This window comes from Taudactylus pleione, unplaced genomic scaffold, assembly GCF_031769625.1.
Source record: "Taudactylus pleione unplaced genomic scaffold, aTauple2 ptg000086l, whole genome shotgun sequence".
NCBI lineage: Eukaryota > Metazoa > Chordata > Amphibia > Anura > Myobatrachidae > Taudactylus > Taudactylus pleione.
In genome coordinates this window covers 14169977-14195325 of record NW_028284488.1, presented here as the reverse complement: position 1 = coordinate 14195325, position 25349 = coordinate 14169977, and the positions used below count along the sequence as shown (strand labels likewise).

At 39.0% G+C, this 25349-nt stretch overlaps 1 protein-coding gene across 1 annotated transcript in view; it reads left to right on the top strand.

The window, feature by feature from the left end:
* SFMBT2 (Scm like with four mbt domains 2) overlaps window positions 1-25349 on the top strand; it is a 175882-nt gene that overhangs the window by 115137 nt on the left and 35396 nt on the right. The window contains exons 12-15 of the mRNA XM_088468906.1: window positions 3298-3411; window positions 10571-10613; window positions 20237-20313; window positions 21323-21462. Of these exons, the coding sequence (XP_088325032.1) occupies window positions 3298-3411; window positions 10571-10613; window positions 20237-20313; window positions 21323-21462 (374 nt within the window). The remainder of the gene's footprint in view (window positions 1-3297; window positions 3412-10570; window positions 10614-20236; window positions 20314-21322; window positions 21463-25349) is intronic.

Sequence of the window (25349 nt, the reverse complement as noted above, 5' to 3'; positions counted from 1 at the left end):
GTGTAGGAGAACAAGCATTCCCATTGCAGGAATACACTTTGCTTAGCAATCTTTTATATGAAAATTGAACCAAGTGGGATTTCTGAGCATTTGACAGTGTTGAGATAGAATCACATACAGATAGACATGCCTCCTATTTATATTATTGTGTGTAAACCTTTGTAGGGCTAGAATCATCTACATCAGTGGTTCACAAACTTTTTTGAATCACGGCACCCTAGAGTATCATCATTGTTTTCACGGCACCCCTGGGCCAAAAGTTTGTTGTTGAGAAATTCAGAAAAAAATGTAGTGAAGTAGTAAAATGAAGTAAATTGTGCTGACCTGTCATCCTTAGACTCAGTTATGTGGTGGTGGACAGGTTTGCGCTTCTGCTTGTCCACATATTTACATTACATTGGCAATAAATAATTTGACTTTGTGCTGGACTAACAACTTGAGGCACCCCTGTAAGTGTCCCGAGGCACCCCAGGGTGCCACGACACACAGTTTGGGAACCACTGATCTACATATTAGCCTGTCAGAGCATTAACTTCCACATGTAACCAATCAGAGCATTGGACACTTCACAAAACTGTTACATAAAACCATCAACAATGTCAGAAACACCATTATATGAAAAGATGTCCACTGTTCACACATCCAACATGTTAAAATAGAAATACAAATTATGTTGTTTGGGAATATTGCACATTTCTTAGTGATGTAACAATTTCTGCCATCTACCACTTAGAGTGGTGTCCCTCCCCGCGTTGACAACCGGTGCGGGGAGGGCTGTAGTGCGCGTGGCGAAGCTGCATATCGGCAAAAAGGAGTGGTGACCTCACGGTTTTGGGGCATTGCCTCGCAGCCCGTACCCCTGTTGTAATCACTCTGGGGGGGGGGGGAGGCTGTAGGTGCAGACTGCCCCCAGGGACCACTCTGTGTGCAGTGCCAGCTCCCTCACTGTGTAAGGAGCCGAGTGCTGCACGTCGTGCTATAGTGCAGCACCCGGCTCCAGTCTGCACTTTGGTGTCACCCCTCGACGGGTGACACCCGGGTATGGCCTGCACCCCCCTTGTGATGCCACTGACCACTTATCTAAACAGGTAGAGCTATTTTAAAAAAAAAGCTGGTAGTATTTATGTGCTCTTTAACAAATACAGAAATTATTGTGCAAAAATAACTAATCCACCCTGCTTGTAACTGTGATGGCAAATACAGGTTAATGCAATGTTAAGTTACAATGTTACTAAGTAATCTAGAGATTAAGGGGCGCATTCACAATAATCAAATGCGATCTGGGCACGGCATTGCAGTATATGATAATACCGCAGTAATGTATCAAAAACAACATACAGGGACAGGCGATGTGTTTAGAGTTAAGTGTCCGCATCAGCAGTCTTTCCAATCCTCTATCGGAACTCCTTCGCATGTGCGGTTTACTGCTCACGCATGTGCGTCGGCCATTGCCAGGGAGTTCAGTATATAGAAGAAGTTGTTCTGCGCTAAATGAAGAGTTTAAGCAGCTCAGTTGAAAGAAGTTACTAATAATAATGTTCAACGAGCGCTAAAATGTGAGAGCATATGAAGCACAACAATAATATAACAGAAATTAAATAAAGGGTAGTAATGTTTATAGTCCTTTGGACTAAGTTGTGGAAGTGTTTAGGAATTTTTTTATATTGTATTCCGTTGTCCCAGTATGCACACACTGTGCCTACTACTTTTCCTAGCTCGCCCTACCTTTGTCTGGCGAGTCCTCAGTTTCTACTTGCAGTTTGATGAGGGATTCGCCAATCTTCACTCGTGCCAATGCGCTGTGTGCTAGCATGGTGCCTTCCAATGATGTCAGATGTTGGCCGGGCTTTGCTTGACAAAGCACCGCAGGAAGGTGTGAAACACGTTGGACTGAGTGGAGGAGTATAGGAAAATCCCCGTTACTGAGCTGCCCCATCATAGGACTTTGAAATGAGAAAATGTAATTGAAAACTTTACATTTTTTGAGCAAACTGCAATACAATTATGTGCATTTTAACATAGATATATAAAATCTTTATAGCAGATAGAGGTCGGGATTCAATTACCCGGGTTAAGTGCCCGGGGCTATTCAATTGCAGCCAGTGGTAAACCCACAGGCTGTACTTATGGCAGATTTATGCAAGCGCATTCCCCCATAGTCCCGGGCACTTAACCTGGAATATATGGGTTAATGCAGACTAACTGTGGGCTTACCACGCTAGCAAATGGGCTTGTATTTGAATAGCTACAAGCTTAGGGTTAAATGAATCCGGCCCGAAGTCTGCTTATTCTCAAAGCAAACCTATGTTTATCCCAAGTATATTCAAATGAACTTTTTCAAATTATACAGTGGTTCCCAAGCTCTTTTAATGTAACAAACATGCCAACATAATTGCAGAAAACAATGTTTTCATGGCATTTCTGTGATGAATAAAATTGTAATAATATAGAAATACTATAAACTCAGGGCAAAGCTAGGCAAGTTTGTAAAACATATCCTTAATCAAACCTGTCCTACATATCTTTTGCATGTCCCTTAAGGTGCATACACACTAGTCGATATTTTGCACGATTCGTCCGATTTCGACACATCAGAATGACAAATCGTGTAAAATATGTCCAAATCATGAGTGTCCACTCACGATCACGATGCGCGTACCTGCAGGCGTACATCGCATCTTCAGATCTTGCCTACAGCAGGCAAGATCTGCCAATCTCATACACAATGCACTGGAAATCGTTAAGGATGCACGATAGATCGTTGGTCAGATTGAACACTTTTTAGCACCATGTCGTGTCCTCGAGTGCCGGGGAGAGTTCAAGGGAAATCGCTCACGATATCGCATTGTGAGCACATCATCTAGTGTGTAATCACCTTTAGAAATCCCCACCCTTATCTGAGGCTGGGATCCAGCACAAGCTATACGAGCATTACTGAGGAGCTCTTAGTGCTCTTGCATTCAAGTAATAAGGGAAAATCTCATGGCTGGACACTGTTTTTTGCTAAATGTGCTTTCCCAAAAAGAGTTTCTCTAAAATGAAAAATATATCATATAACTTCCTTATCGCAAATGTTTAACTTTGAATTCCTAAATGGATATTTTCACAATAACACCAACACTATTGTAACACAACCACATAGGTACAGACCTATAGTCATATTGGTCTAGAATTCTGATCATGTTGGTTCTCCTCTGGTCTACTTCAGCAGTTAAGTAGTTAAATAATAATTTTATATTGTCCTCCTTTATAACCTGTTTAAATATGTAAATACATTCATGAGGAATTTTATTTTAGGTCTGCAGAAGCCACCTCCAGAGTATATCATTGATGTGGAATCAATGAATATTTTCCCTGTCGGTTGGTGTGAAGCAAATTCATACCCACTAAACACACCACACAGAGCTATTGGTAAGTACATAATACCACATGTCTATCAATTGAAATAGACAACTATATGTTATAAATACTCTCTAGCAAACTGAGCCTTCTGCAGTCTCTTGTAAGATTGAAACAAAAATATGTATAATACGAATACTGTCTTATTGCTGAGATCTGTAATTATCCCTGGTCATTATGGTTTTCTTTCAAATAGTAAAGTTGTTTTTTAAAAACATTTCAAATGAAATGGGAATAAAATCTTTGATCATACTGTATATATACTAGAGTAATAGTTGTAACTTATTTGTGGATATCTTGTGATTTGGGGATCTTTCATTCGCGGCTCATCTACAATTTAAAACAGCACCTGGAAGTCACGTGTATTTAGTGAACGTGCTAGCATGCACATACAAAGCACTTGAGCCACATCATATGCATTCTACAAAGGTGATACATATACGTCAAGTCTCTTTCATGTTCGAGTGTGTTACATATAATACAAAGGCACTGTTGACCAGAATTATTAGTAGCCACACAGCAAAGCAAGCAGCTAGAATGTGATAATGCTTTGGATTTTCTGCTACCGACTGTCTGAGGCAGTGGAGGACAATGTAATTTTTGTAGCTTGGCTCTATAAGGCACTGTTATTGTCACATATGACTCAGTGACGCGGTGAGGTCAATGGCTGGGGAGGCAGACATGTATAAAAACACAGTTTTTATATCAAAACTCTGGAGCATGACAGGGAGTATGATAGGGGAGGGAGTATGACAGGGGAGGCACTGCCTTCCCTGCCTATCCTGTTCGCACGTCCCTGTGTTCAAGCTTATACAACCAAGAGGTGACTGCTAGGGCTTTCTAGAGCATATAGTGGCACAATAGCTGGATCCAATGGGATGTCATATTTATCACTCCAGTGGTCCTATTTTTCGCCAACTATGATTACCCTTGTACCCACTGGCGTCACTATGGAGGTGCTGGCCGCACCCGGCTGTCACCCTCGGAGGGGTTGACACCAAAATGACGTCTCTTTCTCAGTGACAGGAGCCGAATATTTCAGTGTGACATTCTCTTGCAGCACTCGGCTCCTGTCACATCACATAGGAGAAGCCGACAGTGCAGCAGACGCCTTCGGGGGCAGCCCAGCATCTGGGCTGCCCCCAGAGTGATGTGATCAGGATTTCCCATAAGGCCACACCCCATTATGCTAGACCATACCCCTTTTTGTTAGGGATGTGCAGGCTCGGTTCTACTCGGTTCCGTTCGTTTTTTTTTACCGAATCTTATTGGCTATCCAAAACTCGTGACAGCTGATACCCAATAAGATTCGGTAAAAAAAAATGAACAGAACCGAGTAGAACCGAGCCTGCACATCCCTACTTTTTGTGCACGCGCCACTCCGTCATGTGGGGGGAGAAATTAAGTGCGCACGGAGTGTCACTAGACTTGGTGACGCCTCTGCTGGTACCCACTGCCCTAAGGTTGCAAGTAAAAGCCCATTCAGCACAGCAATGGTTTCTCTAGGAGCTGGGCCAGAATTTAAATTTGATGCATCTTTCCCCAAAAGAAGATGTAACCATGTGCTAAACAGACTGGAGCTGGTGCACATTATGACAGGGGAAATCCCATGTTGTGGGTTTTGCGGTTATGATCTGACCCAGTCTGTGAAGCATTGTGCTCATTACCACATTACAAAGGGGACCTAAGCTTGTTTTCCCCTACTTTAGTTGTAGTCAGCCATAAGCTCTAGCACTAGTTCTCGTTATTGATATGGGGACATTGCGTGAAGATGCACATAGCTTTCTTCTAGTCTTAAGGGCATGCAAACTCCTACTTACACATAAACACACCCAATCCTCCACTCCAGATGCAATTAATTAGATGCGTTATGTCCTTTTTTATTTGGCTGGGCTTGCTCAGATATATAGGGGCACAATAGCTAGAACCAAAGGAGTGTATTTTAGTTGTTACAATTATCCTGGCACCCAAAGAATCGGGAGGGAAGTGTCACATTATTATTATTATTATTATTATTAATAATAATAATAAATATTAATATTTTAATATTGTTTTAGCTAGGTTGAGGTGGCAGTTCTGCATCTGTATAGAGTGAAATGTTGATCTGTATGTGAGGGAGTATCAGGTGTGTCTAATTAGCTACTGTTTTTGTTGATATGTGTCAGGATGTAAATTGTTTTAAATTATATTGTTCTATTGTTCTACACTGTAAAGATATGTGGTGCTGCTGTCATTATGCACAGGTTACATCTAACTAAATATGTCCGTACATGTGGGGATTTTAATTCTACATCATAGCTATCTACATTTACTACTGTTGCTTAGTAACCAGACTAAATGGGGTGTAACAGTAAATACCTCCGGCATCACAAACTGAAGTATCAAGTAGAAAAAAAAGCTCTAATAATTAATTAGTAATTAGAGTGATTGGTAAATTGTAGCATGAAAAACTTTTTTCATCAACTACACTTTGTGGAGCTTCTAGTATTAATAACCTGCATTCAGATGGATTCCTCCAACAGCAATTGTGTTAATGAGTTCAGTTTCTAGGCAGATTAAAGGAATACACATAATAAGTGTATGAAACCCTATCATTATGAAAACTTACACACACATCTATCTATCTACACCCACAAACATTATATATATATATTATATATATATATATATATATATATATACACACACACATATATATATATATATATATATATATATATACATTTACGATAGGGTGCTGACAATTTCAGGTATTTTTATATATATATATATATAAATGATACTGATATAGGCACTTGCCCCTATAGGGGTTCTGCTCACAATACAGTCTTTTGCTGGTAAGTTTCTTTCTATAGTCCCAACTTCACGGTGGCTGCTCAAATGTTCTCCAAATGGACCTTTGTTGTAGTATTTAAACAAAGCTAACCCACAGTCAAATATAAATGCGCAGCATGTGTACCTATTTAATAGTACGTTTCTCTTAGTGGCGCTTTGTTCCCAAAAAAACATTTTAAGAGCATGGAGAAAAGAATGTTCTCATGGTGTGTAGTAGTTTAAAATGATTTATTTATCACGGGGGGAGGGGGGGCAGCAGTGAAGTGCGCAGCCTGTCTTCAAGCAATTTTTCGGAGGTGATAGTTTAGAACAGAAGGCATGATGATTGCCTCCTAAACTGTGTTTGAACTCGCAGTGAGTTCAAACCATAATTATCACATGTGATAATCATGTTTTGATGAAAAGGCCCCATAGTCATAGATATCCAAAAAGAATGGCACTTGGAGACTTCATGATGGAAAAACATGAGTATTCCCCATATCGACGTTTCGTGTTACGCGTGGTCCTGACAACGGTGCTGGTGCCCAGAAATGTTGATATGGGGAAAACACATGTTATTTTCATCATGAAGTCTTCGAGTGCTATTCTTTTTGGAAAGCTATATATATCTGCCACCCCATCCTCGTGCAGCTTCCCAGGCAGCCGGCGAGATCCAGGTGAGTAAGATTGCGGGGTTTGATGAGGGTTTGGGGGAGTATTTAAATGTGATTATGGCATTATTTATGTTGCATCCTTGATAACGGGCAGAGGCCCGAAACGTCGGATTAAAGTTCACTATTCTCTACAAGAAGACGCTGAGTGCCGCTAGTTCTCATTGTTATGCATTGGAGGAACAGTCCTAGGAGGGCACCGGCGCATGAAATATAGTTATTATTACGAGTGCTGGGACTTCTGGATAAATATGATATATATATATATACACACACGCACTCGCAATTGGCTTCAATCCACAGCACTCAGGCATCTGCCGCTTCTTTGGTTTGTGACAACACTATCATGAAGTCTCCGAGTGCCATTCTTTTCGGATATAATACTGTTTCTTAGGAGAAATATCATTATTGACTTGCTCACAGTTTAGAGTACGGTGACACCTGTTACATTCATCTCTCATCATCTTTCTTGTCTTTAAATCCTCTTGATGCATGTGCTCTGTGCAACTAATTGCTGGCCCCTGAGAGGGAGGAAACATGTTCTGTGAGAACTGTGACAAGAGTTCTACATTCCTCATTTTTCACCAGTGTGTTTTTTGCAGTGTTTGTAATAGTAAACTAGCTCAATAATCCAGTATATAAATGAATCATAGTGAGAGATTTTTAGTTTTTAAAGTACATTCATGCACAGTGAAAATGTGCAAAAGCTTAAAACTATTGTGTTTGTTTCTGGGTTTTATTACTAAGCCATTAAATGTATGTTAAATGGAGCATTAAGCAGATCTAAAATCTGGATTGTATACGCAGATATAAATGACTAGACATTGTAGCCAATGTAAGCATTTCCAAGTACTCCTGTAAGTGGCAGTAACGCATTCAGAATGTTCACCCTAAACAGACACAGGCTGGCAAGACCATATGATCTGAGCAACTGGGAGACTGTCAGTTTGGCTAGAGTTCTTGAAGCTGTTATGTAATTAGATACACTTTTCAGTGTGTTCATTCAGTGATTCATATGGAATATAACATCACAGATTATGCAATGAGTTTAGGTATCTGATTATCCACACAGACATTCCTGACCTTTACACGGCACAATTAAGATAATTGTTGATCGATTAAAATGATATATAAAATTTCTTACTCTGCTTTTAAGCAAAGAAAGTGGTTTGTTGTTTCATAGACCACCCATCGGTAACAATTACAACTATATAATACATTAAAATACAGTTAATTTTCTCTATGCCTCAAGAATGAAGCAAGTCACCTAATGTCATAGTAAATACATGTTTATTGATTAATACATTAATACCCTAGATGTAAACATGGGGTCTGTAAATTATGGCTTGTTAGCAAATACTGTCAACGTATGAAAAAGTGTGGGCTTTTAAGGTCATGGGTCATCCAACAAAATAATAACCCAAAACACACAGCTAAAAGCACCTCAAGATTGGATAAGAACAAAGCCTTGGACTATTCTGAAGTTGCCATCTATGAGCCCCGATCTGAGCTCTATGGAATATCTATGGAAAGAGCTGAAGCATGCAGTCTGGAGAGGGCACCAATCAAACCTGAGACAGCTGGAGCAGTTTGCTCAGGAAGAGTGTAGACAGGTGCAGAAGTCTCATTGAGAGCTACAGAAATCACTTGATTGAAGTGATTGCTTCTAAAGGTTGTGCCGCAAAATATTAGGCTGCGAATCCCGTAATTTTTGTCCATGCCATTTTCATTTGTTATATTATTTCTAATATTCTGTTTAACTAAAAATCAAATGCAAAGTCTGATTTCTATTGAATATAGAAAAAACAATGATGGTGCCAATTACTTTTGTCACTTTCAAGTTATTTCAGAGAAAAATATGGGTTCTTCTTTTTTTTATGGAAGGGTACCAAAAATGTGTCTACTTCTGTATATTCGTTATATGGGTCAGTTCTAGTGGCCATTGTTCAGTTTCGATTTGAATGATGTATCTAATTTATTAGTAATTAGTTTACTGTTGTCTGCAAGTTAAGTATTGTTTCTTTATTAATATATACCTTTCAGTAAACTCTATTAAAGAATACTAAAATATAATTCATATTTGATTTACAATATTAATGTATAGTGAGTACACAATACATTTGTAAAAGAGGATAAAGAGGACCCGTAATATCTTAGATGGGGTCTCATTCGTTGGGTTGTAAATTACAGATTTATAACCATTGGTCTACATGTTAATAACTTCTATGTTAATTTTGCAAAATATTCAAAATATATTATTGCGTATGCCAGTATGGTACATAGGAATGTTTATTTGACATTGAGAGAAATGCACTTTCCTATATACAAAAGCACCCCATTGAAAGTATTAGACAAAGCCCTCCTTATAAGAGATTAAAATTGTAAAAGCCACATCCTGTAATCTCATTGCAACAGGTGATTGCAGAACATGGTTTATTAGTGCCTTGGCCTCATTTAGAAAGAACACCCCAATATGACCAGCGTTTAAAAACAGAAGGCACACACACTTTTATTCGCTCACAGCTACCACCTTTATATAACAATATGAGAGTCCTATAAAAATGGACACATTATCTCAAAAATATCACAAAATATTTCCATTTGTACTGCAGGTCTTAATATTCTGCACTCTCATAAATTACTTCCAATGTCTTAATATTAATATCTGCTTCCAATATAATAACCATTACAGGCTGTATAGTACTTGTATGAGTTGAAATTAGTGATTTTAAATCATATCAGTGATTATAATATGTGCTTTAGGGTTGTAATAACCTCTAATCCAGTTAAATGAAAGGTTCATAAGATGCAGCTACATATCAGAGCAAAATGAACTGTTAAAATGAGCCTTTATTTTACAGTTGTCTATCTGACGGGCTCAAATACAGTGGTATGTGCGGGAGCAATAACAGGCTGGCAAACTACCATTTGCACAGGCATAAACCACTAACTTGTTCCAAGGCAACATAAAGTCATAGAATTCTGAATTTAAAAGATTTTACTATTGTAACTTATTTCTTTATTTGAAAGAAGTTTGTCTATAGAAGTAATGCTTCCATTCTTTTTGTACCTCCACTCTGGTACAATTTCAGGGATCGTAACAACACGTTTTGCATCATCACGGCCCTGGCAACTCTGTGCAATGTCATGATTTGTGTTGTTGCACAGCGGAGTGAGGGTAATGAGAATGCTAGGAATTGGGTATGATCCAGCAGGGTGACCAGTGACAGGAAGCAAGTATGATAAAAGAGACAATAGATCCCTATTTTTACTACTTTTATTTATTCTACCGGTTAGTCATTCTAAAAAAAAATTTAACTCAGGCCTTAAAAAGCATTACACTACACGTGTAATTTTCCTATAAACTAATCCACGTTCATTGTAAAGCTGCCCTCTCATTAGTTTAACTCGTGTGTAATTATACTCAATCAAATCGTACAGCTATTATCACTGCTTGTGTTGCATATGAACCACAGCATCTAATGACTGAAACAGTGAATAGTTACATAAAGTGCAGGACAGAATGATTTCAGTTGGAAGGATTTTGAAATTATGCAATTGTATAACATGTAAATTTTCCAATTGTAAAGCATAATGGAATATGCTGGTGCTTCACAGTATAAATAAATGTAGATAATAATGTTAATAATTTGCATTCATTTCATTGTAATTATTTTTTCTTTAAGTGAAAAAGAAGAGAAAGATTGCAGTTGTGCAGCCAGAGAAACAGTAAGTTACCACATACTCTATCAGTAATACAGCTTAATTAAAGCATGTGGGATTTTTTTCAATTTTGCTCATCTTGGTGCAAAATATGCACTAAACCACATCAGTCAATCAACAGTTAGCTTCTATCGGGCCTACATATTAAATGTATCTGGCCTATGTATTAATATGTATTCCCTGTCGAAGATCTGTGCCCACCATAGGAGTTGGACGGATGCCTGCAGTTGTAGTTGGCGCAAAACTGAGGGGGTCCATCCATCATAATGAGGTTAATCATTGTACCTCTTTTCCCACATTCCTGTAATAGAAACCTAAAGTGGTGGAGGTCTGAGTTTTGAGGAGAGCTGCGTTCTGTTTAATAACTAAATATTATATTTGTGATCTTTCGTTCTTTTACAAGTAAAACTGAGTACATGGAACCATATCTATCATCTGTCCAATGACAATAGACAGTGAAAACAAGCATATGCTCCATTGCTATGCTTTAATGCCACTTTTGATCCTGAAAGTAGCGTTAGTAAATGAGCCCTAATATCTTTAAAACAATACTGAATTCTACAGATTGTAATAGAAAATATTAGTCTGACACAAACTGAAATGACCAAGCTGTTACTATGGGTAACATTATCAGATTTAAAAAACAATAATGCTGCTAATAAATTTGCCTTACAAATAGCTCAGGTCTCATGGTGTCAAGTGAATTCACACAATATGAATCATTTATGAAACATTTTAACTGGAAATGATGGGATTGCCATGTGGTTGTTATAACTACTCTTGTGTGTTTGGTATCTGTGTGAATGAAGATAAACATTTGCACGCAGAACATGATTGTATAATGGGAGGTCCTGGACAAACATGACATTAAATATGCATTTCCTTTGGAGTAAGTTCAGTGAAAGCACTCAAATACAGTATGGTGGGTCAATAATATTTATATTTCATTGAACTAACCTTCAAGCTTACCCTTCATGGAAAAGTGGTCACAATGCTGTTCACATTGACATACAGCCTTACCTCCATGCCTGGTACACCTTGTGTGCAAAAGAATCCAGTCTTCCTATCTGTTGTATGTGTCTGCTCCAGTGGCGGATGTTGCCTAGGGGCTACGAGGCTGCAGACCCCCAGTAAAATCTGCCACCTCAGTGTAGTCAATGCAGTCCGTGACTGCACTGGCTACACTGTGACTGGCAGTGGCTTCCTACTGGAAGTGCCACCTGCCAGTCACATAAACAACAGGCAGCACCAGGGGGAGGTGTCTTCTCCCCCTGGGACTGCCAGTCTGGCTGCTATTAGCAGAGAGCGGCTTCCAGGAGGAAGCCGCTACTCTGCCTTTCTGCAAGCCCTAACTGGCTCCTTGGGGCTGCAGACATTGCAGCCCTTTGGAAGCCAGTGGTGACATGCGCATGTAACAGTCCCGGCGCCTGACAGATCGATTGCGAAGGTGCCGGGACCCTGCCAGGAACAGGTGAGTGACCCTGACCTTTTGAGCAGCGGCAGCCCCCTCATCAAAGTGGGTAGGAGCCGCCGCTGGTCTGCTCTATAAATAGCTTCAGCTCAGTCTCATTTTTACTAGCCAAGTTATTGACTTTAGACCAAAGGCGTGGCTAGGTTTAAATTTAAATTATGAGCTGTTCTTGCTTTTTGTAAGGTGCATAGTTGTGTACTTGGAAAAATATAATCATATCCACCGTAAAAATCCATAAATCCTTATTGCTGTCAACAGCTTTGAATGGAAGTGTATATCCCTGGACCTGCCTATACCATTTTCCTCGATTTGTAGTGAACTATTCGTTCTTCTTATTTAAGCACTGTACAGGAATTATTTTGTCTTCTTGTAGCATAGCCAGGAAAAATCTTAATAGTACCTAAATATATTTGTAATTTCATTGGAGGAGACCTGTTGAAGTCATCTTTGACTCTTCAGTGTCTGCCCTGGTGTAAAAAAAAGATAAGAAACAGTATAAAATTGAAACTTAAAAACAAAAACCACACAAATTGCTAATAAATAATAATAAATATGTCAAACCTTGTATAAGAAGCATTTACTTGGTATCCCTAGACTCAGGTGAAGAAAGTAAAACTCTAGGGTTATTGAATGGGACTAGTCTGACTCTGTAGAAGTAACTGTGGGCAAAATTGCTATAACTGTCCTCGCTACAAAGAGACCACTACAAAATAAGGATTTATCTCTTGATCTATGCATGATTGAGGAAGTCATTTTCACTACCAATGAATTTTGCTAATGAAACTGGAAATATTTCTGAACTGTTATAGTTTTCACTAAAAATTTAATTATATGTATGAATACTATATGTTCACCAAATTGTGAAAATTGTTTTTCATTCATTTTGTTTTGATCTTTTTGATAATGAAGTCAAAATAATGTGCCTCAGGTGGCAGGTAGGGTAGAAATGCCCCAGGCAATATTTCTTCAAAGTCTGTAACGTTTAATCACAACAATATTCATTTACTTTATAACCATAGGCTTGTCCATTTCTGTATCATGTATTAGGTTGTCCAGATGGAGAGTGAGTTAAACAGGGGAGACTGAGTAGGGTTGTCCACCGTGTTCTGCACTGTTATGCTTAGGACAGCGCCTGGAGTTATGCGAGTTAGCTTAAGGACCTTTTGTCCCCATGGATAAAACTACTCAGTTTTATATGTATACATATACATATATATATATATATATATATATATATATACATACATATAAAGCTATAACCTGAGCCAATATCTAAAAAAACTCAGTGAAACTTTTTTTCCCAATCTCACGTAGATTACACCAAATTAAGATAAAGATAGGTCAGTAGGTAGAGAGATGCATGCTGTTCAGATGTGTTCCCTGGAATATTTGCCTAATTCTGCAGGTGAGTATGGAATATTCTCCATATTTTGTGCAGGATTCATCATTTTTGTTCTGCCCCTAATTCCCAACAACCAAACTACAGAACATAATTAATTCACACCATCATTGCCGAACCTCTACAGATTGTGAAACTTAAAAACACAGAGCAGAATGTAGAATTATTCCAATGCAAAATTCAATTTGCGCCAAAGTTTACTGCATGTCTGGACCGAAAAATGCCACCTAACATTTTTAAGAGACTCCTATAATTTACTTACTTGTATACCATTATATAGCCGATATCCTAGGTGTCAGCATGCATTATTCTTAGAACGCATGACATGGGTCCCGTCCTGATCACCGCAAAGTGGTCACAATAAAACTTATTGCATATCTGACAGGTTTGGAACTCCAGATCCCCAATTGCGGTTCTGGCCCACAGACAGAAGGGCTAATTTACTAATATTAATTGCAAAGTTTAAAGTGAAACACAACAAGCAATTAGCTTTCATAAGTCTAATACAAGATAGATAGTGAAAAGCAGCATAGTGCAAATTTTAAGATTATTAAATTAGACTTAGGGGTAAATTTACTAAGATGGGAGTTCTATTTAAGAAGTGATGTTGCCCATACCAACCAATCAGATTCTACAGCACCTTCTAGAAGATAATACATGGAATCTGATTTGTTGCTATGGGCAACATCACTTATTAATTGAACTCCCATCTTAGTAAATTTACCCCTTAGGGTCAGCTAATTGAACCTGTGTTTCAGTTGTAAGTTGTAAACAGATTATAAGGATACATTTCCCCTTTTTTTTATTTTATACTGACTAAATTTAGAATTTTTAAAACAGCAGTATATGTTACATACACTAATCCAGATTACAGTATAGTATTCATACAGTACTATATTAAGAGTAACTTCAAAAGAAGGAAGATAAATACAGAACAAGGGGGTGGGGAGGTGGTGCATACACCCTATGGAGTATAATACAGAAACAATTGCATTTCCAATTAGAGCCCTAATCTTACTCATCATAGAATTAAAACAAACTGCGATTAGGGAAGATGTAGACTTGAAGAAACATTTTTAGCATAATAATCAGACCAAGAGAACCATTTGACATTTGACAATGGGGGATGAAGGGGACATAGAATATTTGAAACCTATAGTTTCCATTTCATAACTACGTTGAATCTTAGAGATACATTATAGTAATAAGGGAGGGTCGGGTCTCTTCCAATATTGGGCTAAAGCTAATCTTGTGGTAATGAGGATATACCCAATCACATATTTTTTATGTTGTTGGGCTGACAAAGGGAAATAATGTAATAGCAGGTAGACGTGGGAGGGATTCCGAGGTAACCTGTTTAATCAGATCGAAAACCTCAGTCCAGAGTGGTTGTATCACAGGACAGGGCCAAATAATATGAGTCAAGGTACCTTCCATCCCACAACTCCTCCAGCAAAAATTAGATGAATCTGGCCAAATTGAATGTAATTTAGCTGGAGTATGATATAAACAGCATTTCAGAATGACATTTAAAGATATTTGTTAACAACCCAATCCATTCCTCATCAGAGAGATTTGAAGTTCTGATTGCCATTTGGTTCGAATTTCTAACTTCGTATCTTATCATGCGGAGAGTAAAGTTTTATACCACATAGAGATACCACTTTTATGGTTTAGTGAGAAGAGTTTGGAAGTTATGTAGGAGGGAGGGCGAGGGAGGAGCTGACAAGTTGCTGATTTGGAAGATATCCAGTGTCTAATTTGAAGATATTTGTAAAAGTCTTTAGAAGGCAATGAATATTGTTCCCAAAACTGGAGAAATGTCTTGAGAAGTTGGTGATCATACAGATCCTGGACTGTCAATATTGTCCGTTCTAACCAAGTAGAGATAAATTGGGAATTAAGTTTGAAACCGCCAATATAGAAATGTTAGAAGTAGGGAGAGAGACCTCGCTGTAAACCTTAATCAACTTCTCCCAAACCACTAATGAATCTGATATAGTCTTCAGTCTAAGGGATTGAGGGGGTATACTTTGGGAGTCCATCCATTAAAGATCTGTTATGGGGAAAGGCTTACTAATGGAGCGCTCAATATCAACCCAGGGTTTATTAAGTGAGGGGGAAATCCAATCTCTTAGCTGGTCTAAAAGGTAAGCATGTTGATAATATTAAAGATTAGGAGCAGCCTGACCACCCTTAGGTTTAGATCTAAATAAGCGAGTCCTGGACACTCTGGGTCTCTTGCCCTTCCAGAGAAAGGCGGAGATAACAGCATAGAATTTAGTTAAGAGATAACCAGGAATTAAATAGGATATAGCCCTGAAAAGATAAATTTTCGGGAGTAACATAATTTTAACTGAAGCCATATGTTCTAACGTAGAAATCTCATAGTTGGCCCAGTTCGTAGTGAGAGTAGAGAATTGTAGGAGTAATGATTGGTAGTTACACGTTATGATGTCCTGTAGTTGTGCTGGATTTTGTATAACCAGATAGTTGAGGTGGGAAGTCTGCCAGGCATAATGTTATTGGAGTGTGTAAGGAATCCTGATTTATACCATATGCTAAGGCTTTCGTTTTAGTAGTATTTAATTTGTAGTAAGAAACTACGGAATATTCATTAAGAATATCATGGAGAACAACTAAAGAGGAAATGGGTTTTGTGACAAATAAGAGGACTTCGTCTGCAAAGAAACAGATTTATGCTTCAAAAAGAGCCAATAGAGAGACCCTCAAGGGAATGACAGGATCTCATTTTTCAACTAGGGGTTCTATAGCTAATGAGGAATATTAAGGGGGAGAGAAGACACCTCTGACTGGTCTGGTACCATTAGAAATGTTAAAGGATCTGGACAAAAACCCATTACTGAAGATACGAACCGAAGGGTTATCATATAATGTTAGTATCAACTTTAAAGGTGCCCATACACTAGACGGTTAAGGTGAGCAATTGAACGATAATGATCGTTCAATCGTTCGCAAATCGTTTGCAAAAATGTCTAAAACGACCAGCGATGCGCGTGCTATCATCGTGCAAAAATGCTGGTCAACCTGACGATAACGCCAGGTTGAGCATGTTTGCCGATGATTGATGAGCCTGCACTGAATGACTGCTCGTTCAGTGTAGGCTCATCACAGACTGACAAACAACTGCACAATTACAATGTCGTAATCGTGCAGTCGTTTTCATGTCTGCTAGTGGATGGGCACTTTAAGAACAATCCACTAAAAACCAAATTTGGTAAGGACCTGGGACATATATAACCAGTGCAATCTGTCAAAAGCTTTCTCTGCATCAAGAGTTTCTAAGAGGCATTTCCCCTTTAAGAGTCTGAAACATTCCCCTATCAATAAAAAGAGTACCTTGACTTCATAAACAAGTGTCTCTATACAAAACAGATAATGCATTTACATCCATTTACATCTCTAGTCCCTTTTTCATTAGTCTTGAGACTCTTGACATTAACATGACAAAACCCATAAAGCAGACTTCCGACCATTTCATGCAACATTAAAAAGCAAATATAACTTTTCAGGGTGGAATTAGTGTTGTGTTGTGATTTTAATGGTGCTTTTATAGTTGCTATAAAACTAATAAATTGAATTGAAAGCGGATGAGCTCCCAAGTGATGATTCCCTGGCAATATTGCCTTTTATATAGTCAACTTGGCTTACTTTTATACTTTTATATTAAACAGGCTATTAAAACTATTTTAGTAAATGCATCATTAATGTATGAATTTAGTGTTATGACCATGTGATTATGAAGAGATTTAGCAGAACAGGTCTTTTGGTGTGCTTTCTATTTACATTTGCCTTACAAACATTTTGGGAACTGTGACCATAATTATTGTAATTAAATTGTACTGTTCCTTTTTTAGACTTGAATAAACTCAAAAGCACACAGAGATGTATAATGGCATCTGCATGATTATGGCTAAACAGATTAGACTCTTTAATACTGTCTAGTTTTTATATCATTATAGCATACCTGTGGCACAGAGACAATAAAGACACACTTATGATATGCAGTATACAACTTTAAATACAGCATACAATTCTATCCAAAATATAGATTTGACAGTCATTATCTGCAAGCAAACTTGCAAAAAGTTTGCAAGTCCTGAAAGGCATATCTTAAAGATACATATCAAAAATGAAAGTGAGTGATTGGTGTTTGCATGATGTCTATCTTGCTAACCAGTAGCTACAAGCTGCAAGCTGTTTGCGTTGAATAAAATGGCCAGACATTGGATATGATGTTATGCAAACTGCAGATTAGTAAATACTGAGCTTTATGGTTAAAATGCACATACAGTTTTTAACATTGCAAAAACAGTTATCGGAGCACTCACATCACTTCTACAACCAATATAAGAACAATTGCTACTTGTAAAACACAAACAGTAAGCGATTTGACGGATGTTGACCTACATTATCACCTCCTCAACAAGTCACATTATTTCACTCGGGTTCCTGCCGTGCTGTAGTATTTCTAATTTAAAAAGTGTGTACAACATATTGTAAAATTGTTAGTGCCGTAAAAGATCAAGTAAAGAATAGAGTGGCACAAATACAATTATTGTGTTACTAAGTAAACTATTAACGGGTGTACAGCCTTCTGCTTCAGTATGGATTTGTGTATTCACCTTTCACTAATTGTAAAGAGCTGTATAAACGTTGGTCTTTTATAAATACAACATAATAACAATTACAGCAGTAATAATAGGACAAAACATAGAACACTATAATGACCAGGGCTGCCATCAGAAATTGTGGGGCCCAGTACTGACAAAATAGGCAGGGCCCCCCCTTGGGAAGATGGGGGTGGTGGGTCACATGGAGCTTTGGATAATGTGAGTGGAGCGACAGTGGAGGTGGGGCATCAGTTGTTGCAGAAACCAGTGCTCAGGTTTCTCCATGTCGTTTCTGATCGTCGGCCAGCAGGTCTCCATCGCAATCAGCAGAAAAGGAGGAGGATGTTAAAAGATAAAGAAGGGAGTAGTAGAAGATGAAAGATGGTGGCGGGATGAGGGGCAGGGCAAGAGGAAAGGTGGGAGGTGGGGGTAATATATGGAAGATCAGTGATGTCTGGATATAGGAGGGCTGCAACTGGAGGGTCACAGGACAGAGAAGACTGGACTTGACGGATGGAGAGAGGATCAAGTGGGGATGCAGGGCAGGTAGGGGCTGGACCTAGGCAGCACAGGGCAGGGAAGGCTAGACTAAGGAAAGTGCAGTACAGGGAGGACTGGACCTATTGCTAGACATGGTGCTAGATTGCTAGTCATGGTGGTATGGGGTGGCACAGGGCAGGGAAGGCTGGACCTTAATGGGGGGCACAGGGCTGGGAAGGCTAGACCTGGGGGGTACAGGACTGGGAAGGCTAGACCTGGGGAGGCACAGGGCTGGGAAGGCTGAACTTTAATTGGGAGGGGGGGGCGGCACAGGGCTGAGAAGGATGGACATTAATGGGGGACACAGTGCATGGAAGGCTGGACCTGGGAGGGTACAGGGCTGAGAAAGCTGGACATTAATTGAGGACCCTGGGCTGAGAAGGCTGGACATTAATGGGGGGGGGTACAATTGGTAATGAGTACATATGTATTGTATTGTCTGAACAACCCAACAGAAATCATGACCACCACAAGTTGGGAATTTATTTTATCAAAGTAAAGCTCTTATAGGCAGCATTAAGAATGTTTACCAGATGAAAGAAACTTCTTGTTGGGAGGGGGTGGGATGGTGCTGATACCAAGAGATCACCTACTTCCAACCTCCAGGTAACCAGCCCCAGCACTGCAGCATGTCACTGCAAGGAATATACAGAGAGAGAAGAGGCCCAGCATTATATGGGGATAACAGGCCAGGGATATCAGGAGAAAATGAATGACCAACAATGTGTGAAGGTGACAGGATGCAGCCAGATGGGTGCATACACAGAACTGCCATAGCAGCTGCACCAGAAAGCCCAGTCACTACAGACCGCAGCATACGTTACATCACTGCAGGAAGATGGTGGGAGTTACAGTAGCAGTGACAAGCAGTGTGGAAGGAGTTAGGGCCCCTGTGGCCCCCATGGCTCTTACCCATAGCCCTCACAGTTAGTGCAGTACTTGTCATCCTCCCGCAGCATGTGGGACAGCCGGGATAGCCTGGTGCTGCTCCTTCATTTGTTTTGTGCCTCCCTCTCAGAGCGGGTGGTCATGCTTGCTGACGGCAGAGCAGGATGCGTGTGACTGGGTGCCGAGCGGTGCGAGAGGTTACGAGGCCGCTCCTGATTGGCTGCCATTCGAAATGCTGTCGGCGCAGGTTTTCCATGCCCATGTCTATTCAAATTGCCTGGAGCAAATCCACACCCAGGCCCCCTCTATCTCCTGGCCCGGGACTCCAGTCCAGGCAGTTCCCCCCTGATGGCGGCCCTGATAATGACTAATATTATACTGCACATCACTGCAGTCACCAATCTAGTATAATACATGCATACTGAGCCTGATGCAGAGTTGAACATACGCCTATTTGCTGTGTGAACCTTGCGTGCTTTTGCACTGTGCATTCTGCAAAACTGGGTATGTGAGGTGAGGCAGAGTCGTGTACAGTGCTCCACAAAGCAAGATTACATTGCCCAAACTGCTGCTTCCTCCACCAATGCGGCTAATTTACTCTATTATACTCCAGCTATTGAAATTACATATATTCAAATATTCAACACAACAATAACTTGCTTGTATTGCTAACATTAAAGATATTCTGTTTTAATAGATTACCGTCCTCAGTGCCTGTGGAGAAAATACCTCTGGAGCCTTGTCTATTCCCACAGACTGATAGCTACACATCAGGTATACACATGTTTGCTAGCGTTGTAACTTGTTTTTTTCTATACCTCATTGGGCCTGATTCTGTGTCGCACACATCCGCAGCCACTTTCTGGGGCGGGTTACTTCCTCATGCTAATGTATGCGATATTCCCTACGTATATGCCGACGATTACTGTGCCTGCATGTGGAAGCCTAGCTCGCAGGGGCGTATCTACCCATTGGCCAGGATGGCACTCACCAGGGGCGCCGGCCAAAGGGGGGGCGCCGTCCGGCAGTGCCACCAGCAGTCAATGGGTGGACTACCCCAGGGGCTTGAACTAGCCCCGCTAGTCCCCCGGGCCCCACAAGTGTAGGGCAGATCGCAGTGAGAGCAGTCTGCCCCTTCACAGTAACAAACGCAGGCGGCTGTCTGTTTGTTATAGCAGCCAGTCAATGAGAGTCAGACAGCCTCTCATTGGTTGCTGCGTCCACGGAGAGAGCTGGCATGAGCTCCACCTTCCGGCTCCCCCCACAATGGGTGATAGGAGAGACGTCATGACTATTTGTTACTATTTGTTTAAAAAAAAAAAATTAATTTAATAATTTAACCTGTTTATAATCATAAATGTGGGTTCCTTGTCCTTTCTAAAGTATCAAAATAATTTTATTTTTATTGGCACTTTTGTTTTTTTTCAGAGAACGAGGTTGTTTTTTTTCTGTGATGGGAACAAAGCAAAATAAGCAACTAAACATTGCACTTTAACAAAACCATTGTGCACTGCAGGGGGAGAGGGGTACACATATGCAGTGTAAAAATAAAGCAGCCAAGCATTTGTGGGCTACATGTAAAAGCAACCAGAATAAACCCTGCATGCAAAAATAATGTATTTGCACTTTTGCAGTTTAGCATGGTTTGTCCAGGTGCAGTTATTTGCATTTTTTGCTTTGCTCCCAACTTAGAATCAGACACTTATTTTAGAATTTAGAGCAGTAGTTATGTTACTGCCCACAACATGATAATTCATTACAGTATGTTGTTTTTTATATCTAGGAACCACCAATGGGAAATATTGCTGCCCACGGCTGTTTATCAATCATCGCTGTTTTTCTGGACCTTATTTAAATAAAGGCCGGATAGCAGAACTACCTCAGACAGTGGGTCCTGGGAAGTGTGTGTTGGTTCTTAAAGAGGTATGTAGCCAGCACCCAATTAAACCTAGTGGCTAGTGCAACATTCTAGCTTAGCACCACTGTGCTAAGTATGGCACATCTTTCTCTATTACCAGGTTTTATAGTTAATTCAATATATTTTTTAATACTGTTTTGGGTAAACTTTTGCAAACTTATTTACCCACAACTGTAGTTAGGTTTACATATTTATAATATTCTGGTTCTAAAGTTGTTCTTTTTACTTAAATAAATCTGCTTCCTCTTGTGGCACTGAAACAGTTATGAGGGGTATTTAAATGTAAGAAATAATTGTCCACCAATTACTAATCCTAATTCCTTTAACACATGTGTGTAAAAGCCAGGTGCTTTGCCATTATTATTATTATTATTATTATTATTATTATTATTATTATTATAGAATGGCAGGAATTTCAGGGAGTTTTTCTGGTTACCTGTAGAATAGGCACTATGAAAGTGGATTGGGCCTTTATAGTCGTGAACAATGATCCCCTCCACGTTTAGAAGCAAATAAAGGCATTACACAGCAGGGGACAGGTCTATGATGATGCAATTGTGTTGCAAAGCTCCCTGCACTTGCTGCTTGAACTTCCCTGTGTGATTTACCAAAGTAGGCAAATATGGGATTTTGCTACATAAGTATTTCCTCCTTTGTGAATACAGACAAAAAGACTATTTAGTAGATACAAATTCTTTTTATCATTTTCAGTTATTTTGCTTAGTTAATTGTTTATTGTTAAATATTGACAGTTTTATTTTTATTTATGTATTTAAATACATTTGGGATTATAATTGCTATCCATAGCAATCCTTTCTTTAGCTTCAGTCTTTGTTAACTTGGTATCTTTTCAGCATGTTGTGCTCAATTCTTTGTAATTCAGTAGTGAATATCCAATTCCTTTTAGTTTTAACAATTTAAATGTCATTATTTTTACTTATTCCAGCCAATACTTTAATTGTTAACCACACTGGATAGATACATATACCATATGTTCATATGGTGTGTACTTTTAACAGTATTTATTTTAAATGTTTAAATTGTTTGCTTATTTAGTCTGGAAGCATTACACATTCCCAGTATATTAGAATCAATGTTTATCTGAGCTTTAGAGCTTTTTTTTAGCTCCTCAGTTTATTGAAATTGAAGAAAAATATTACCATATTGTGGTCACTATTTCGTTCTAGATTAAATCACCTTCTGTGCCCGAACAGCTTCATTGTCGAACTTGTGTCTGGATTATTAAAGTGACCACATTTTCTTTGCTACCCTTTCAGTTTGCAATAATACAGTAATTGAATTTCACTAGAGTGATTTGGGGCTTATAACAATCCTCATATATGTTTTGTACTAGTGTCTTTTTTGTACATGTACAGATGTGTCCACATACATCTATCCTCAGTGCGCTACAAGTCACGCCACACATAACGTGGGAGCTCCGTGTAACTTGGTAGTGCCAAGCATCTTTTGTGTGACTTTTTACCTTCAAAAGCGTCTTATTCGCACAGCGTTGCGAACAGATAGCACAAGCAGCTTCTGCTGACTAAAATGATATAGAAAGGAAAGATGGTGCGCTGTAATTTAAATGTTGGCCTGTATGGGAACCAGCTGTGACACCTGAGGGATCTTGCACAAACCCTCACAAAAAAACACAAAAAGTAAAAAGGTCTCTGCGCTAATTCCAATACAAAATAACCCAAGACTGAATAATAATTATAAAAAATTATTAAACATATATTTGTTAAACATGTTTAAGAGAACTGCAGTTCAAAATAAAAACATATACATACAGTAAGCATTAATACACAGTATAAATGTCCCTCCAAACATTACGACCTGTGGCAAATAACTAACACAATATTGCTGTTATAGAACTAAAACACAATGTGTCTATGAAACGCCTCAACGTAGTATTTGAGACCAGTGGAAAATTCAATCCCCTCTATATACCTTATATGGAGTTGATCACATATACATAAGGAAAAGAAAGGCTTTAGGTGTGAAACAATATATTGATATGTGGTCACCATACAAGATCGTTTGAGGAATGAGCCGCCTGTCCAATGCAAAAGCTCATGCGTATATTGTATGACCACAATGCGTTAACTCTGTATCCTAAAAAAGCCAGGAATCAACCTGACTGTTACACAACCCTGTGTCACATTCTGGATCATAGAGCTCCAGCTTATGTGTTAAGTTGCTCACAATAGATCCACGTTCTGGTGTCTCCTTAGGGTGGCACCGCTCCGGGGGCTCCCGACCAGGCCAGGGGAGTAGATATGACAATGTCCTTAGTTAAACGTTGCTCCAGCGGCTCGCAACCAGGTAATAAGGGTGAATATAGCAACGTCCACTCTACCATGTGTAGTGACTAAAAGCAGTATAATTTGTTGTAGGTGGAGAAAATGGATACCTGTATACTGCGACTCCGTGTGGCGTGTCGCTTCTCCACTGATAAAAAGACGGCTCTGCCCCTGATGGCAATAGGCAGTTCTCCAAATTCTGGAATGCCGCTGATAGCCACAAAAGTAATAGGATAATACGTGGAAACTTATGAACACAGGTTTATTTAACAACCACAATTATCCTATTGTCACATTTCAACTGCGGAGAAGTTTGTGCTTCCTATCTCCCTGTTTCCAATATTAGGAGGACAGAGATACCTTTTTAACAACTGTTGATACTATTTACCTCCAGAAGGGAACTATCTCAGACATTTTTTGAATTGTTGCAAAAGAAACGTTATTTTAACAACAAGAAGTATCAGAATATGCTGCTCTTCTGTTTCCACTGAGGTTCCTTTTTTACTTTGGTTTGTCAATGTTTTTTTATTCATGAATTATTCTGTACTTATTTGTTTGATTGGATAATTAACTAATCTTTTTATTTGTTTTCTGTGGTCATAATCGATTAAGTTATTTATTGCCTGTCTGTTATTAAATTTAGATTTTTATACCTTTACAGATTCTAGTCCTATATATATATTTTTTTTTATGTATAGTCTCTCAGCTTAACATAACAATACTTATAGCCTTTTGAGACAGGACAGTGGTGCACTGGTAGCTTCTTGCCTCACAGCACTGAGGCCTTGAGTTTTATTTCCACCAATATGTGTAAAGTTAGTATGCCCTCCCCATGTTTGCCTGTGTTTCTTTGTTCAATTGTTTGCTTAACAGGCTTCTGAAAAATAAAAATTAACCCTAGTGTCTATGTGTTTTTGCCCATTGTGGTTGAGACTGTATATGTTGTAATATTGTACTACTAGGACTGAGATTGATATGAATTACTACATTTTCTATGTAAAGGGTTGCAAAATATATAAATAAATGTTAATAATTAAATAAAAATAAAGAGATTAATCTCCAGACTAGAATCCAAAAAATAGGTTATTGTTCTTTATTAATTCAAAACTCCTGATTGTTCATTCATTAATTAACTCAGTGGTTCCCAAACTTTTTTGAACCATGGCACCCAAGTGTATCAGCATTATTCTATAGCACCCCTAAGTCAAAAGTTTGTTATTGAGAAATTTAGAACATTTTTTAGTGAAGTTGTAAAGTGCAGTAAATTGTGCTGACTTGTCATCCTGTGGTGGTGGACAGGTTTGTGCTTCTGTTTGTCCACATATTTACATTACATTGACCATAAATAATTTGATTTGGTGCTGGACCACCAACCTGAGGCACCCCTGCAAGTGTCCCAAGTCACCCCAGGGTGCCACGGCCCACAGATTGGGAACCACTAAATTAACTGTTCACATATTATAATATTGGTAACCACAGATACAAAATGGAAGACTTATATATAATGGTGCACTTTGTATACATAAATACATAAAATGCACCATTGTACATGTCTTCCTTTTTCTTTCCTTGGTTATGCAGTGAATAAA